Source organism: Saccopteryx leptura, chromosome 9, assembly GCF_036850995.1.
Source record: "Saccopteryx leptura isolate mSacLep1 chromosome 9, mSacLep1_pri_phased_curated, whole genome shotgun sequence".
NCBI classification, from domain to species: Eukaryota; Metazoa; Chordata; class Mammalia; order Chiroptera; family Emballonuridae; genus Saccopteryx; species Saccopteryx leptura.
This window is the reverse complement of record NC_089511.1, coordinates 47113286-47128648: the sequence shown is the minus strand read 5'-3', so window position 1 is coordinate 47128648 and position 15363 is coordinate 47113286. Positions and strand designations below refer to the sequence as shown.

At 51.3% G+C, this 15363-nt stretch overlaps 1 protein-coding gene across 1 annotated transcript; it reads right to left on the bottom strand.

Moving 5' to 3' along the window:
• Positions 1 to 237: 237 nt before the first annotated feature.
• Positions 238 to 12033, bottom strand: LOC136380634 (coiled-coil domain-containing protein 97-like). Its single transcript, XM_066348635.1, has 5 exons — positions 11882 to 12033; positions 6610 to 7065; positions 4122 to 4406; positions 3510 to 3639; positions 238 to 1867 (listed from the first exon to the last, which is right to left on the bottom strand). The coding sequence occupies exons 1-5, from the start codon at positions 11922 to 11924 to the stop codon at positions 1747 to 1749; spliced, it is 1035 nt and encodes a 344-aa protein (XP_066204732.1). The 5' UTR covers positions 11925 to 12033; the 3' UTR covers positions 238 to 1746.
• Between the last annotated feature and the right edge of the window lie 3330 nt (positions 12034 to 15363).

Sequence of the window (15363 nt, the reverse complement as noted above, 5' to 3'; positions counted from 1 at the left end):
CTTCCCAGTTGGGGACTTTGTGCACCTGTCCACTCTGAGTGGCCCGACAGCTGGCAGGCAGGCTAGCAGAGAGCTCTCTAGGACTTCTGGTTCTAAACTCGCATTTCCATCTTTGATTGCCACTCTCCTCCCTGGGCTCCCTGGACCTACGAGCCGAGTCCCTAGTCCACAGGGACGTCTGGAGGGTTCCATGCAGTTGTCAGGCACCTCACTTGGGCCTGGCACAGAACAGAACTGTTCAGAAGCCAGAACTTTCCTTTTATTGTTTTAAATCTCACTGAACAGCCTGAATGTCCCTTGGCCCCCATCCAGCTCTCACTTTCTGTGTCTGGCTCTAATTCTGGATGACCCGGAGGGCAGAGCTGAGGCCTGGGGGTCAAGAGCCGCGGCCCTGGGAGGCCTTGCGGTCTCCGCTCACTCCGGACCACATGCCCAAAGAGGCAGCTTGGAGGGTCCTTCAGTCTTGGCTGTTGAAGGATGCCACCACTCCTGCGCACAGGACTGAGAAGTCCCCAGGCCCCACCTCCCTGACCCTTGGCCGTGCCCTCCTCCAGCAGACGGCCCTTTTCCACGTGTGTCTACTGGGGGAGCATGAGCTGGGTGTGGGGGCATGGGAAGGCGGGACGCCTGGGTTCCCACAGGCCAAGGCTGAGTCACCAGGCGGCCATCTGGCTCCCATTAGCCCGAGGAGGCAGGGGGCTCCGTGGGGCAGGTCCTGTGGCTGGCTGGGGGCAGACACCAGGGGCAGCCTGTGTGTGTGGGATGACTCAGGACCCATGATAACAGACTGTGTGTATTTGGGGAGTATAAACAGAAGAAGGAGAGGGAGGCGGAGGAAGTGAGGAAAGGAAAATTGTGGCTGAGCAGAGGGGGGCTGTGGGCTGGGAGGGGAAAGTGCCCCTTCCCTGCAGCCCTCCCCCCACACCCAAGCTGGCAGGCCCCCGATACCCAGTGCTGCCCCTGCCCACCCTCCCAGGCCTGGGTCCTGACGGAGAGGTGATCGCTGTGGCCACTTCTGTGGTCTCCCCCTGCTACAGTGAGGCTGCACTCAGCAGCCAGACTGGGGATGACACTGAAACCCAGAGATAAAGGCTCAGAGACAGAGACAGCACAGAGGGCAAGACATGGAAATGGACTGGCAGGAAAAACCACCGGCCCACAAGGCCAAAGGAGAGAAGGAAACATAACAGAGGCAAGGAAAGCTGGACACGAACGGGACAGGTGAATGCGAGGCAGGGACCAGGAGAGGAGACGGTGAACTGCTCTAGCCCAGAGGTCAACCGGGCCCCAAACTGGGCACTGGTGTCAACCTGGCCGGCCCTAGCTACAAAGGGCCCTGCCGGCCTTGGTCAAGGGGAAAATGTTCAACCTCCTGTGCGGACCAGAGGCCAAGGCCCAGAGGGGGAGAAACAGAAAGGCAGAGAGAAGAACAAGGTGGAGAGAGGGAGACACAGAAACAGGAGAAAGGAAGGTAGGGAGAAAGGAGACCAGAGACAACCCCAGAGAGACAGCACGGAGAAAGGGCAGCAGGACTGGGCTGGGGCAGAGGTAGGGACGCAGGCACAGGGCAGCAGGACTGGGCTGGGGCAGAGGTAGGGACGCAGGCACAGGGAAGGGCAGGCTGAGCCAGGACCAGACCCTGCGAGGCCGGTGGTGTGGGCGGTTACACTGGGGCCCTGGAGAGAATCTCTGAGCCGCCTGCGATCAGCTGCCCTGTTTGGGAGGGGAAAGGGCAGGTCCGGGCCGTCAGTCCCCGTCTAGCTCCGGGCTAGGCGCATCCTCAGGCTCCTCCTCGTCGAAGTACCTCTCCTCCTCGTCCTGGGCCACAATGTCCAGGTTGTCGAAGTCGGGGTTATCGTCCACGGCGCTGCAGAGGGAGGAGGCCGTCAGGTGTTGCCTCAGCCTGGGCCCGTCCCCACCTCTGCTCCTCATCCTCTGGAGGAGCTGGGGACATGGCTGGGGCTCCCTGAGTCAAAGGCCACATGCTGGCAGCTCTATGCCCCAGCTAACCCTTAGGGCTTCAAACAAAAGGCAACATTTTCCAAATCAGAGATTTTATATAAAAACTCTGGTTTCTCTTGAAAAGCTGGAAAGTATGATGTGGCGACACTGGGGCCCACATTCCCAAAGCAGTGGTTCTCAACCGGGAAGGCTTTGTATCCCCAGGGGACACTCAGTGATTAATGGAGACATTTGTTGTCACAACTGGAAGGCTGCTACTGGCACCTAGTGGGTGGAGGCCAGGGATGCTCCTCCATGTCCTGGGCACACAGGATAGCCCCCCACTCCCTCTAAAGAATTATGCAGCCCGAAGATCAATAGTGCTGAGGCCCAGAAGCTGCCCAAAGGTGACAAGTGATCCTAAACTGAGGAGAAGCCTGGCTCCACTCTAAACCCCCCGCAGCTCCGATCAAGCTCACGCCCATGGAGGAAACCCTGTCTGATCCAGCCGCCCCTCCTGCCATTCCCACAGCCTTGCTGTTTCCCGACAGGAACACTCCCCCAGATATCCGCTGTCCACCCTCCCTTCCCGCATGACTGCTCAGAGCCTTCCCTGCCACCTCGCCAACCCCCCTCAGCCCCCTCCATTTTCTTCCTGGCCCATCACCACTAAACGCTTGTTTTCTCACTGCAGTGGGACCCTCTTCAGGGCAGGGAATCCTCTTACTGGTTTTGTTCCCTGCCTTACCCCCGGGTCTGGACACAGCAGGCACTCAGAACGAGGTAGCTGAAGGCCAATGAGGGACTGTTGGGCATTGCTGGGTAGCAGTGTCCACTGGAGATGGGACAGGCGTCAGTTCCACCACTCCCCATTCCTCATGCCAGGCCTGGGATCCTCGTGGGTATTATGATGGCAGTGGTGCCCTCACTGAGGCCCTGTGCTGCCACACTGGTGTTCAGGACCACAAGGCAAGACCTCCTCAGCTGACAAAATTGCTTATATTTGATTTTGATACTTTACTCTCCTGTGTCCTTTTCTCTGATGGCAAAAATTCTTTTCAAAGCAGGTGGCCCATGTGTCTTACCCCTGGGACTATAATGGAGAAATTACCTGCCAGCACTGCGGGGTCACCCACCTCAGGCCCTCCCTGCCATACATCAGCTCGGCTAGGGGTTACTTCCTGTATTATGAGGAGGCTTGGGGTCCTGGGGGACACTTGGGAGGCCTGGGGGTACCGGCATCCTGCTAGGCCACCCCAGTTGCCCGAGGGGAAATGCTTCAATGTTTCATCAGCACAGAGCTCAATGTCAGCGCTGCTGACTGCCTCCCTACATTTGGGGAGAGGACTGAGGCTCAGATGGACAAAGCTAGTCCAAGGTCACCCACTGATCTTTAGTTGATCTGAAACCCTGAGGCTGTCTGACCCCAGGGCCCATAACCTGGATCTGTTCTGGGCCGTCTAGCACGATGGAAGGAGGCCCTCCATGAAGGTGCCTGGGATCTGGCATGTGGACAAGGCTGGTAGGGCGCTGGGTTGGGGGAAGGGGAGATAGGGTCACGAGAGCACCTGTAGTCAAAGTCCCCATCCTTGCCGTCCAGGAAACGCTGGTGCATCCGGCTGGTGAACTCTTCCCGCAGGATCAGCCTCTCTTCTGAGTCGGGAACCCAGGCCTCTGAGTCTTTGCTGGGACTCTGGACTGTAGGGGGAGACACCCACATGGGGATGTGTGAGGACACACTCAAGTAGGCGCTGAAGACAGTCCAGAGAGAGCTGCTTCCTTTGTGCTGGGTGGCACTGGGAACACAGCCATGACCACAAAGGCTCCGATCCCTGCCCTCCCAAAGCACACACCACACACACGAGAATCCAGTGCTCTGGGGCTGCAGAACAGGGTCAGGATGGATTAGAGGGTGGTAAAGGAAAGGCATTCCTGGCAGAGCGACCAACACGAGCAAAGGCCTAGAGGTAAGGGATCGCTTGGTGCTTTTGAGGAGTGGGGGCAGAGATGCGGGAGGAGCTAGGAAGGGCCAGGGCACACTGGGCACTCAGGGCAGGCAGGGGAGGGGCTCGATGTCTGCTCTTGCAGGGGGGCCCAGCCTGGTGTCATGGAATGGGGAGACAGTCAGGCCTAGGACTTTGGAATTCAGATACTGCGGCCTCTCTGCTGTTGGCCCTCACCTTCCTTGTCACTATCCTCCTCTTCCTCCTCCTCCTCCTCCTCCAGGCAGGCCTCCTCCTCTTCCTGCTGCTGAAGCAGCCGTTGCTGCAGCTCCCGTTCCTGGTAGGACTGAAGCAGCAGGTCGGAAAGCGGGCAAGCGGGTGTGCTGGGGGAGCCAGGCGTGGGTGGCTTGTGGGCTGGAATGCGAGCACTCAGCTCCTCCTGGCTGAGGTACTGCCCGATGTACTGCTCATACAGCAGCGGGGCCCGGAACCGCATCTGCTCGTCGCTGAAGTACTCGCCTCCTGCACAGAAGACAGAGTGGTCCTGTGCGCAAGGCCAGGGCCTGTGTGTGGGCTGAGGGTGCCTGAGCACGTGTGTCCAGGCATGTGTGTGATCATGCTAGTAGGAGGACAGGAACAAATAAGTGCGACTGTGCACACATTCAAACATGTAACAGGACCTACTGGGTAGCTCGGTCATTAGAACATCGTTTCGATAACCAAGGTTGCAGGTTTCATCCCCAGTCAGGACACATACAAGAATCAACCAATGAATGCATAAATAAGTGGAATAAGCCCTGGCCAGTTAGCTCAGTCGGTTACAGCAGTGGTCCCCAACCTTTTTTGGGCCACGGACTGGTTTAATGTCAGAAAATAGTTTCAGGGACCGGCCTTTGAGGTGGGACGGATAAATGTATCACGTGACCGAGACAAGTGTCAAGCGTGAGTTCTAGACGGATGTAACAGAGGGAATCTGGTCATTAAAAAAAAATAAAACATTGTTCAGACTTAACTATAAATAAAACAGAAATAATGTAAGTTATTTATTCTTTCTCTGCAGACCAGTACCAAATGGTCCACGGCCTGGGGGTTGGGGACCACTGGGTTAGAGCATCGTCCTGAAACACCAGGTTGTAGGTTTGATCCCCGGTCAGGGCACATACGGGAAGCGACTGATGAATGCACAACCAAGTGGAACAACACATGAATGCTTCTCTAAGAAAACCAGTAAAAATAAAAACATGGAACAAATCAGTGTTTTTCTCTCTCTCCCTTCTCCCCCCTCAAGTCAATACTTATAAAGAAATAGAATTAAAAAAAAAAAAAAAAAAGAAATAGAATATGTAGGAAAAAATGCAGATGCCTGAGGTCGTGTGGCCACCAGTACTCACGCATGTGTCTGGGCACCTGTGCGTGACCAGGCCTGTACCTGCACATGTAGTCGTGTCCAAGCACATATGTGCAGTCAGGCCCATGTACCTCCTGGCCCCTGGGGCACTGGTGGCCTGGGGCCCGTGGACACTGCGCCAGGGGAGGATCACAAGCTCCTGCCCATGTGTCTCCTCCCATGTGGGTCACACACCGGCACAGTCTACAGGCTGAGGGTTGACCTGTTGAGCCCCGTTTTGGCTGTGGACCTGGAGACCCTGTGCTGCTGGGCACATAAGTATTTATATACGTACGCGTGGAGCGGCACGTGTGCGCACAGGATCAGGTATGGCAGGGCCTCTGCCCAGGTGTGCTGTTCCCAGCAGTGTTCCAGACCCGGGATCCTACCTCTCTAGTGCTTCTCTCTGCAGCCACCTCCCAGGGAGGCCTGGCATCCCCACCACCCCAAACCCAGGGCCTTTGCATCTCTCCTGGCCGCCTCACCTTGCAGGGACAGCTCTGTCCCTCAGATAACAGTTAAACTGACCCTGGTCCCTCACATCCGCTGGTCCCAGCCCGACCTTCAGAGCGCAGGGTGGGAATGTGCCTGAAGTCCTGGCCTCTGGAGCACCAGGGTGTGACCATCCCTGTCTGCCTTCCATCCAGTCCTCTCTCTCACCCCAGCTCTGGGGTTTCCCACCAGTGTTTCTCTCCCCTTTTCCCTGGCTCTGTCACCCCCTTTCAGGTCTCAGTTTCTCCCTCGCCTTCTCTGACCTGCTTCTGTCACCCAACCACCTCATTCACCCCCGCCCCCACCTTCACTTTGCTCACTGGTCGCCGTGCACTTTCTCCACTTCCCTCAGCCCGTGCCTTCTCCCTAACCAGAGACCTCGCTCACTCTCTGCTTCATTTACTCTCAGCTTTTTCTTTTAGTTCTGGTGTCTTTGGTCACAAAAACACGACCTGTCACAAACAGGTATTGATGTTTTCCTTCATGCTTTCCACATGTGTCTTGCTCAAGAGAGCTTTTTGTCCCGAGGGTCATAAATACACTCCCCTCAGTTTCCAGCAATGCTTTGGTGTCTGGTTTGAGGGAGGGATCTAATTTTTCCTGAAGGATAACCAGTTATGACAGTGCTAGGTACCATGTTCTCGGCCCACAGATCTGAAATGGTACTTGTCACTCTCTCTCTTCCCCTGGGTCCATAACTATCTTGCCCCATCACCTCACATTTGCCCGTCTCTCCCTGTGTCCCTGCTTCAGTATTTGTCTCCCAGGATCTGTGTTTCTGCTCTTGCAGCCTTCTTATCTGCTCTGCCTCAGTTTCCCCTCCCACCCAGCCCATCTGCCCCACACCTTGGATGAGCTCACGCAGGGCAGCATAGCGCCGGTTACGCAGGCGAGTGTGCAGGGTGCGGGGGCGGGCAGCGCCTAGCCGGGCCACCTCGGCACAATAAAAGTCAGCACGGTGGTCACCACGCAAATGGCCAAAGCAGGCCAGGTGCTCCTCACGGAGGCTCGTGCGGAAACGCTCCAGGAACACCAGCGGCTTCTCGTGGTAGAGCTGGCCCAGGATGGCCACCTTCTCCTGCTCGGTCAGGTCAGGCTCTCCCTGCTGCTGACTGCAGACAGGCAGGCGGCTGGCAGCCACGGCATGCAGCATAGCGCTCACTGCTGTGTTCTCGGCCCCAAGGGGGTCATCGTCCGGGGCTCTTGGCACTCCCTCCACTGCTTCCACCTCGTCCAGGGGTCTGGATGGGACCGGCATCCAGCTCAGCTCCCCCCAGTGCCCAGGACTGGGCTCCATGCAGCCTGTGGGGAGAGAGGAGCCCTCTGAATCCAGAGATGGGAGTGGGGCAAGGGGGAAGAGGTAGAAGGGACTGGGTGCTCAGTCCTTCACTCATTTCACATTTATTGAGCACCTATTATTATCTGGACACTGGCTTAGGCCCTAGAGATACCACAGTAAATAAGAAGTTGACATTTTAGTAGGGGACACAGAGAATTAAAAACAATTACAGTGGTAACTTGAGATACGAATTTAATTTGTTCTGTAACCGAGCTTGTAAGTCAGTCAACTCATATATCAAACTGCCGATACTGGACTCGTGCGCCAACGCACCAACTAAGCGGCAGCTTCCCAAATCACGACTTGTATCTCAGAATTTCGCTCGGATCTCAAACAAAAACGCAGACCGAGTTGCAGCTCGTATCTTAAAAAATTGTATGTTGGTCTGTTCGTATCTCAAGGTACCACTGTACTAAGAATATATCATGTGTTGGAAAACATACAGTATGTTTGGTTCTAAGAACTATGCAGAAAAATAACAGAGGAAATGAGGAGGAAATGGGGAAGAGGTTGCAATTTTAAAACAGTCAGAGAAAGTTCACCAAAAATGTGACATTTCAGTAGAGACCTGAGGTAGTGAGGGACTGAACCATGAGATTTCTGGAGGAGAAGAGTTCTAGGCAGTGGGAACAGCCAGTGCAAAGACCCTGAGGCAGGAGTACGTATGGTATGGTTGCTTGGTCCTTTACCACCACATTCATTGATACACTCAATTCTTTTCCATTTCATTTATTCACAAAATTTAACACATTCACTAATTTGTTCACTCATTTATTTTCTCCTACTCACTGACAATTCATCCATCCACTCTTTAGCAACTCAAAATCGAGTCAAGACCCTGAGCTGGGTAACGCTGAGGAGTCACAGGAGGAATCCAATCCAGCTCCTTCCCTTAGGAAACACCCAGTTGATTAGGGAAATCAGCAGGATCAAAGACAGTACAGGCACTGGAAAGAGGAAAGCTGAGAGCTCGGCAAACCTTAATGAGAGCTGCTTCTTGAAAGTGGTGGGAACTGGAGCTAGGCTGCAGCAGGCGGGAGCTAACTGAAGACGAAGTACAGACAACTCCTTCAGGCAGCTAGGCTGGGATGGGGAAGAGCAAAGCGGTGACGTTTTCAGGTGCATGGGTTTCAGGGAGGGTTTTAAGCACTGGCAAGAGAAGGCTGAGCTGGACCACAGCAGGGGCTGTGAAGGAAGGGATAGGAGGGGTGGTGGTTGGAAAGATGCCTGGGAGGCCAAGTAGACAAGCCATGGAGCTGAAGGGCTAGAAGATGAGGGAGATACCCAGTTAAGATCCAGAGCTCTGGCCCCTGGACTAGTCAAACTGTGCCTGAGACAGAGGCATGGAGGAGGAACAGGTTTGAGGGAAGATGCTGAGGTCAGTCTGGGACATGGAAGATATGAGTGGACCAGGGGACACCAGAGGGAAGGTATGTAAGAGACGATTGGTTTATGGGACTACAGAATCTCAGGAAAGAAGTGCTGGACTGGGGACAGAGTTGTGCAGATTATAGAGCCAAGACAACTAAGGCTGAAGGAATGAGAGGTCATGGGGGGGGGGGGGGCAGAGAGCGCAGGGGAAGGTGTATGTGAGGGATGAGAAAAGAAGGGCTAGGAAAGAGCCCCGACTAGATGGGGAAAAACATGTTTATGAAAGGCTAAAAAACAGTCCCCCAAATTTAGCCACGTTTTAATTCCTGGAACCTGTGAATGTTACCTTATACAGCCAATGACAATGACAACGAAAGAGCCTGCAGATGTGATTAATTAAGCATCTGGAGATAGGGAGATTATCTTGCACAATCCAGGTGGTCCCTAAATGCCATTACAAGTGTCCTGTAAGAAAGCCCAAGATTTGACACACAAGGAGGAGATGGCAATGTGAAGACAGGTGGAAGGAAAGATTAGAGTGATGTGGCCACAATCCAAGGAATGCCAGGAGCTGCCAGAAGGTGGAGGAGACAAGGAATGGGTTCTTCCTTAGAGACTTTGGGGGTGTCCTCCATGGTCCTGCCCAATAATGCTGGTTTCAGACTCCTGGCCTCCAGAACTGTGAAAAAATTAATTTCTGCTGTTTTAAGCCACCCAGTTTGTGGTAAGTTGCTACAGAAGCCACATGGAATTAACAGAAACTGAGTTTGAGAGGTAGGAGCGAAACCAGAGAGAGGGACATCAGAGAAACAAAGGGAAACTTTAAAGAAGGATGAGGGGTCAACAGCATTGAATTCTCCATGTGGTCTAAATAGGAAAAAACTGAATGGGGTGATACAGGGAGGTTACTAAGGACCCTAATCAAAGCCGTTTCTAAAAGGTAAAAGCCAGCCTGAGCAGGCACTGGCACAGTGGATAGAGTGTCGCACTGGGATGCCGAGGACCCAGGTTCGAGACCCCGAGGTTGCCAGCTTGAGCGCAGGCTCATCTGGTTTGAGCAAAAGCTCACCAGCTTGGACCCAAGGTCGCTGGCTCGAGCAAGGGGTTACTCGGTCTGCTGAAGGCCCACGGTAAAGGCACATATGAAAAAGCAATCAATGAACAACTAAGGTGTCGCAATGAGCAACGAAGAACTAATGATTGATGCTTCTCATCTCTCCGTTCCTGGCTGTCTGTGCCTGTCTATCCCTCTCTCTGACACTCTCTCTGTCTCTGTAAAATAAATAAATAAATAAATAAATAAATAAATAAATAAATAAATAAAAAGTAAAAGCCAGATTGCAGTGAGTGGGAGGTGAGGAAGTGGAAAGAAGTATGGATGACTCTGGAAAAGATAAATGGTTTCTGGAAAGCAGCATGGGATCAAGGGATAGATGTTTTTTTTAGAAGATTTATTTCTATCATGGACTATTTCAAACATGCACAAAACTAGAGAGTACAGCCCCTACACACCCATCATCCAGCTTCAACAATTACCAATTCTTAGCCAGTGACGTTTCAGTCTGTCCCATTAGAGCTCAAGCTCTACGTTCATTAGGTGTCCGTGATTCGACTCCCCCCGCACAGTGGGACACTCCTCTTATCAGCAGTGCTGGCAGCCTCTTCAAGACTACTCTGGAGGCAGCTAAGAGGATTCTACTTATCATTGCCAAGACCAACTGCCACCGCAGGAAAGACATGACCAACACACAAGTTAGTTGATCAGACAGGCAGTTTATTACTCACAAATCCTTATGGCGTGCCTGGGTACAGCTTAAGGGAGCCCCGTCGGCGAGCTCCTCACGGCTGTCTTTGGTCAGAGCAGACTAGAGACAGTCCACGTTTACGCTGGATGGAGTCTGGGTGACTACTGCAGCAGGGGGGGCCCTTAGATTTAGTACCTTTTCTGGTCAACACCTTCTAACAGGTGTCAGTCTACAGGATTATCACCTCAAACCCCCTTTTTGGGAGTTCTTCACAGGGAGCCCTTTTTATGTTAATCTACTGAAATGTTACATCAAGCCACTTTTAAGGTGTTCCCAGAGAAGCCTCCTGTCTATGTCAACCCAGAGTTATGACATCAAGCCACTTCTTATCCATATGTAACTTCACAAACACACACACTAACTGGGCCCTGTGCAAAAGGCAGTCTGTTTATCATATCTGTACACACTAGATTAATTCCTATCCAGACAGTATAACTTTATTTAATTTCCTTAATTGCTTTTAATATTTTATCTTAATTATTTATATATATCTTCCATATTTTTCTATGTATTTAATTACTATAACCTTATATTACTCCAACACAGTCTCCCAAGCACACCTCACCCCATATGAGATTACTCTGAAGCAGCGGGATGAAATTTTAAGATGGGCAAAACAAAAGTATATTTGATATTCGTGGGAACGCATCAAGAGAAAGAGATCACAAATGCAAAGGAGAGAGATCGGTGGAACACAGAAATGGATTAAGGACCCTGAGGTGGCAGATGGGACTGTGAACTTTGGGAGATTAATTGGAATGAAATTAATTGAGGTGACCAATCGTCCTCCTTTACAGAGCACAGTCCTTCTTTTGTAAATTCTGTCCTCCCTTGAAAAGTGTCCTCCTACATGTCCTCCTTTTTGATATTGGAAGACTAATTTGTAAATGTCCGTATTCGATCGATGTAGAGTCGATCCACTGAGTGTGAAGTGACGTATTTGTATCTAAATGAGTACTTTCTTCTTACAATTATTATTAAAAATTAATAGGCATGTAAGCATAATTACAATATAAAATATCACAAATGTTTTTATTATGCATTTATCATATTATAGTGTATTACTGTTGCAATTAATGTTTCTTTTATTTACAATATTGTTGTCTTCAATTTACTTTTGTTCTTTCCATTGTAAAAAAGTTGGTCACCTTAATGAAATGGAGAAAGTCGTTAGTTTAGGGTAAGTAGAGTTCGCATGGGGCAGGGCGGGGGTTAGTTTGGAGAAAGGGTCAGTTGCAAAATGAAGGAGGTAACTGGAGAAGCAGGGTTGGCTGAGGCTATGGTAGAGTAAGCCCAGGCAGGAAGAGGTTTACGTTGACCTGAGAATTAGCCTGGTAAGGAATAGGGCTTTAAATTTAAAGGAATTAGTCTGGGACATGGAAAAGGCTAGTCTGTAACATGGAAGAGAGTAATTTCGGGGAAGGGGCTAGGGGTGAAGGAGGTCAGCCTGTAACGAGAGGGGTTAACCTGATCAAAGTGGTGAAGGGACAGGTGAGGCCGAGAGCAGGTGCCCCCCTATAAAGAGTCCTCGGTGCTCTGGAATCATTTCCCAAAGACACCGCAGCCCCACCCTCCTGCCGCCTCCACGTCGCCTAGACCTCACCTTCACGGGGTTCCCTTGTCGCCGCCGCCGATCCGGCATCCATCCTGATCTTCTACGCTTAACCACCCCGAAAGGATCAGCACACCAAACTTGGCCCCACACCTTCAGCGGCCACTTCCGGCTGAGCACACGACGTAGGACCCGATGCTCCGCTGGACCCAGAACAAAAGTTCCGGGTCGAAGGCGGACTTCCGCATGCGCATGCGTGTTCTCTTGTCCCAGCCTCCGCAGTCAGGAAGAAGGGCGTCGGGATCTGCGAGTCCCTTCAGTCCTGCCTTCTCCAACCCCAACCTGAACCGCTATGGAACATGATGGAGATGAACCGTTGTTTACTTGTTTACAACTCTGACTCCAGAGAGCGGCATGCGCGTAATTTTGGAATGAACGGTTGGTTGAATGAGAAACACTTCAGGGACTCAGTGTTGTGTGCCCTAGTTTATTTTATTATATTATTAACTTATTTTTAGAGAGGGAAGGAGAGATGAGAAGCATCAACTCGTTGCTTCACTTCAGTTGTTTATTGATTGCTTCTCATACATGCCTTGACTTGGGGGCGCAAGCCAGCAATCTTGGGATCATGTTGACAATGCAGTGCTCTCAAACTGGGGCCATCAGCATCTGGGCTGATGCTCAGTCCACTGTGCCACCACTGGTCAGGCTGTGCTCTAGTTTTGACTCCAGTCTATCACTTATTTTTTCACCGCTTCAAAAAATACTAAGCCCTGTCTCTTGCTCAGTTATCACACCCAGTCCTCGGCTACTATGAGATAGGTGCTGAGGTCTGGGACAATATGCAGATGTGGAAGGAGAAAACTGTGGCCTTAGAAAACTGATTTGCTTCAGGTAGGGATTTAGGTGTTACCGCAACTAGACGCACATGTCACCAGTGACCACCCTGAGTGACCAGAGCTCTGATGGACCAAGGGGGCCCGTGATGGCGAACCTATGACACGTGTGTCAGCACTGACATGCGTAGCTATTTTCGATGACATGCGGCTGCATGCGGCCGCATACCAGAGAAGTATGGGGCCGCATGCCGAGAAGGACGTTTCATCCTCGGCTCCTGCAGGCCAGGTGCAGGAGCTGAGGATAAAACATTTGCTGTAGTGTAGACACTCTGGGCTGGAGGTCTGTCGGCCAAAACAACAGAACTCTGGCACAGAGCATCTAGTTAGACTTTCGGTTAGCCCGTTTTTCTCAAAGTGACACACCACCCAAGTTATGCTCGGTTTTTTGGTGAATTTTGACACAACAAGCTCAAAAGATTGCCCATCACTGAAGGGGGCTAAGCAAGCTGCCACCACAATCTAGAAGGTCAGGGAAGGCTTCCTTTGGGAGGATGGATGCCCAAGATAAGACCTGAAAGATAAATTAGGACAAGAGAAAAGGAGGTAGGGAAGAGTCTCAGGCAGGGGATGGGAGAAGTGAAGACCCAGAGGGGAGGACACACATGGATAGTTATGGTTCTTGCAAAGTCTTAGTATGGCCAAGGAATAGAAAGTTCTAACTTGAAGACCTTGATTGAGCTGCAGAGAACTGAGAACCTCATGAATCTTTGTACAAAATTTTACATATATGTGGATTTGTTTCATGGCGTTTATAGATTCTTCAAGGGAATTGTGACTCCCCCAGAACAAACCACAGATCTGAGGTTCAAAGAGGAAGCAACAAAGACAAAGCCAGTGAGGTGATAGGGGCCAGGCATGGGGCCTCATAATACATATTAAGTAGCTTGAGTTCTTTTATATTCTGTGGGGAAGGGGAAGAAGGTATCAAGGTAAGGAACTGGAGGTAAGGGAGATTCATGAGGAGGCTGGTGCAGTAATCCAATCCTGTCTAGAAGCAGTTTGCATTCCCAGGATTTTTGCCACATGGGATAGGTGGGGACTGCACTTAAGATGTATCACTGGGAGGCCAGCAGAGGGAGCTGTTGCCCAACACTTGGGCAGAGTTGGTAATGGGGACTTCCCAGACTAGACTGGAGGCCCTCCCTGAGCAGGGAGAGGGGGCGCTTTACTCTGGTGAACTTTTTAGTCCAGCTAACCACCAGCCTTAGCACCTTCTTATGTTCAGATGTTCCATCCTAACCTCAAAACAAGCTGGCCTTTTGCTTCCTTTTTGTGCCATGTCCCCTTCACAGCACTAAGATACTTCCTGTGAGGGGAGGGATGGGCTGAACTGGCCACTCCTGTGCCCCAGCATTGTCGCTCAGAAGAGGCCAGGAACTCCGCATGCACAGAGGGAATGGAGAAATGACTCGAGCTGCTGGGTAGGAGGATGATAGGCTGTGGGAATGCAATCACCATGTCCTTGGCTCACTCCTATTTTAAAATATTTTCCCTTCTCTAGGAAGCCCTTACCTCCCACCCTCCACCCTAGACTCTCACAGCTGACCACTCATTGCTATCAACATTTAATGACAGGTCCATGTTACCTCTAGACTGGGAGCCCTGAAAGAGCAGGGTCCAGGACTGCCTTGGCTGTGCTGTGTCCCCCAGCACCACCCATACTGGGTGAGGAACATATTGGCTGGATAAAGCAGCTCCTGTTGTAAAGTACCTGTACCTCACTTTCGTGGGTTTATGTAGAGACACCAAGTCCAGATGAATTTTGAAGGGTTTTATTAAAAGGAGGAGATTTATTAAATATGCCGGCCACATATGGCTAACATGGGGCATTGCAGACCCAAATCGTGTGCCCCAAATACATCTCAGAGGCTGGTTATATACCCTTCTTCACATACAGGTTGGGGGGAGCATGACATCATGGCACAAGCTTATAACATTTGTTTAGGGAATCTATAGAAACATTAAAACTTTTAAGGTAACACAATCAAAGACATTTACAAATCTTTCAGTGTCTATCTCCCCTCCTCTGCCTAGAGGTATGTTACTCTCAGGATTCCAGGAATGGAGAAAAAGCAAAAATCAATGTAGGGTGGTATGTAAATTCTATCTCTTATTGTAGAAGAACAGAAGTTCCTCAGACAACCTTTACTCTATAGTTAAAACTAAATGATCCATTGTCCTTGCAAGCCAGAAACTTCTACATTCTTCTCCCTCCCCTCCCGAAAGGAAGGACAGGACAGGAAAGCCTGACCTTTCTTCCTATCCAAGTTCAACCCAGAGCTGGTGCTAGGGAACCTTTACTTACTAAGTTGCCAAAGCCCAATCCTGACCCAGGAACCAGAAGTATGGAGAGCTCACCTCCTGAGTAGTTGCCTCCTCCACCACTGCCTCCCCCTTGGTTCTGGAAGCCTCCTCGATTGCCGCCAGGAGGGCCTCAATTGTTGTAGTGCTAGAAACTGCCACCACCTCCACAGCCCTGGAAGACACTGCCACCTCTGTTGTCAAAGTGCTTTTCAGGAGGTGGCCCAGCCTTGCGGCATTCCTTGTATTGTCTCACCAGCTTGTCTGCTTCCTCTCGCTGCAGCTCAATGAACAGAACTTCATCCAGAAAGTCCCCAACGTCTGGCAATGTGA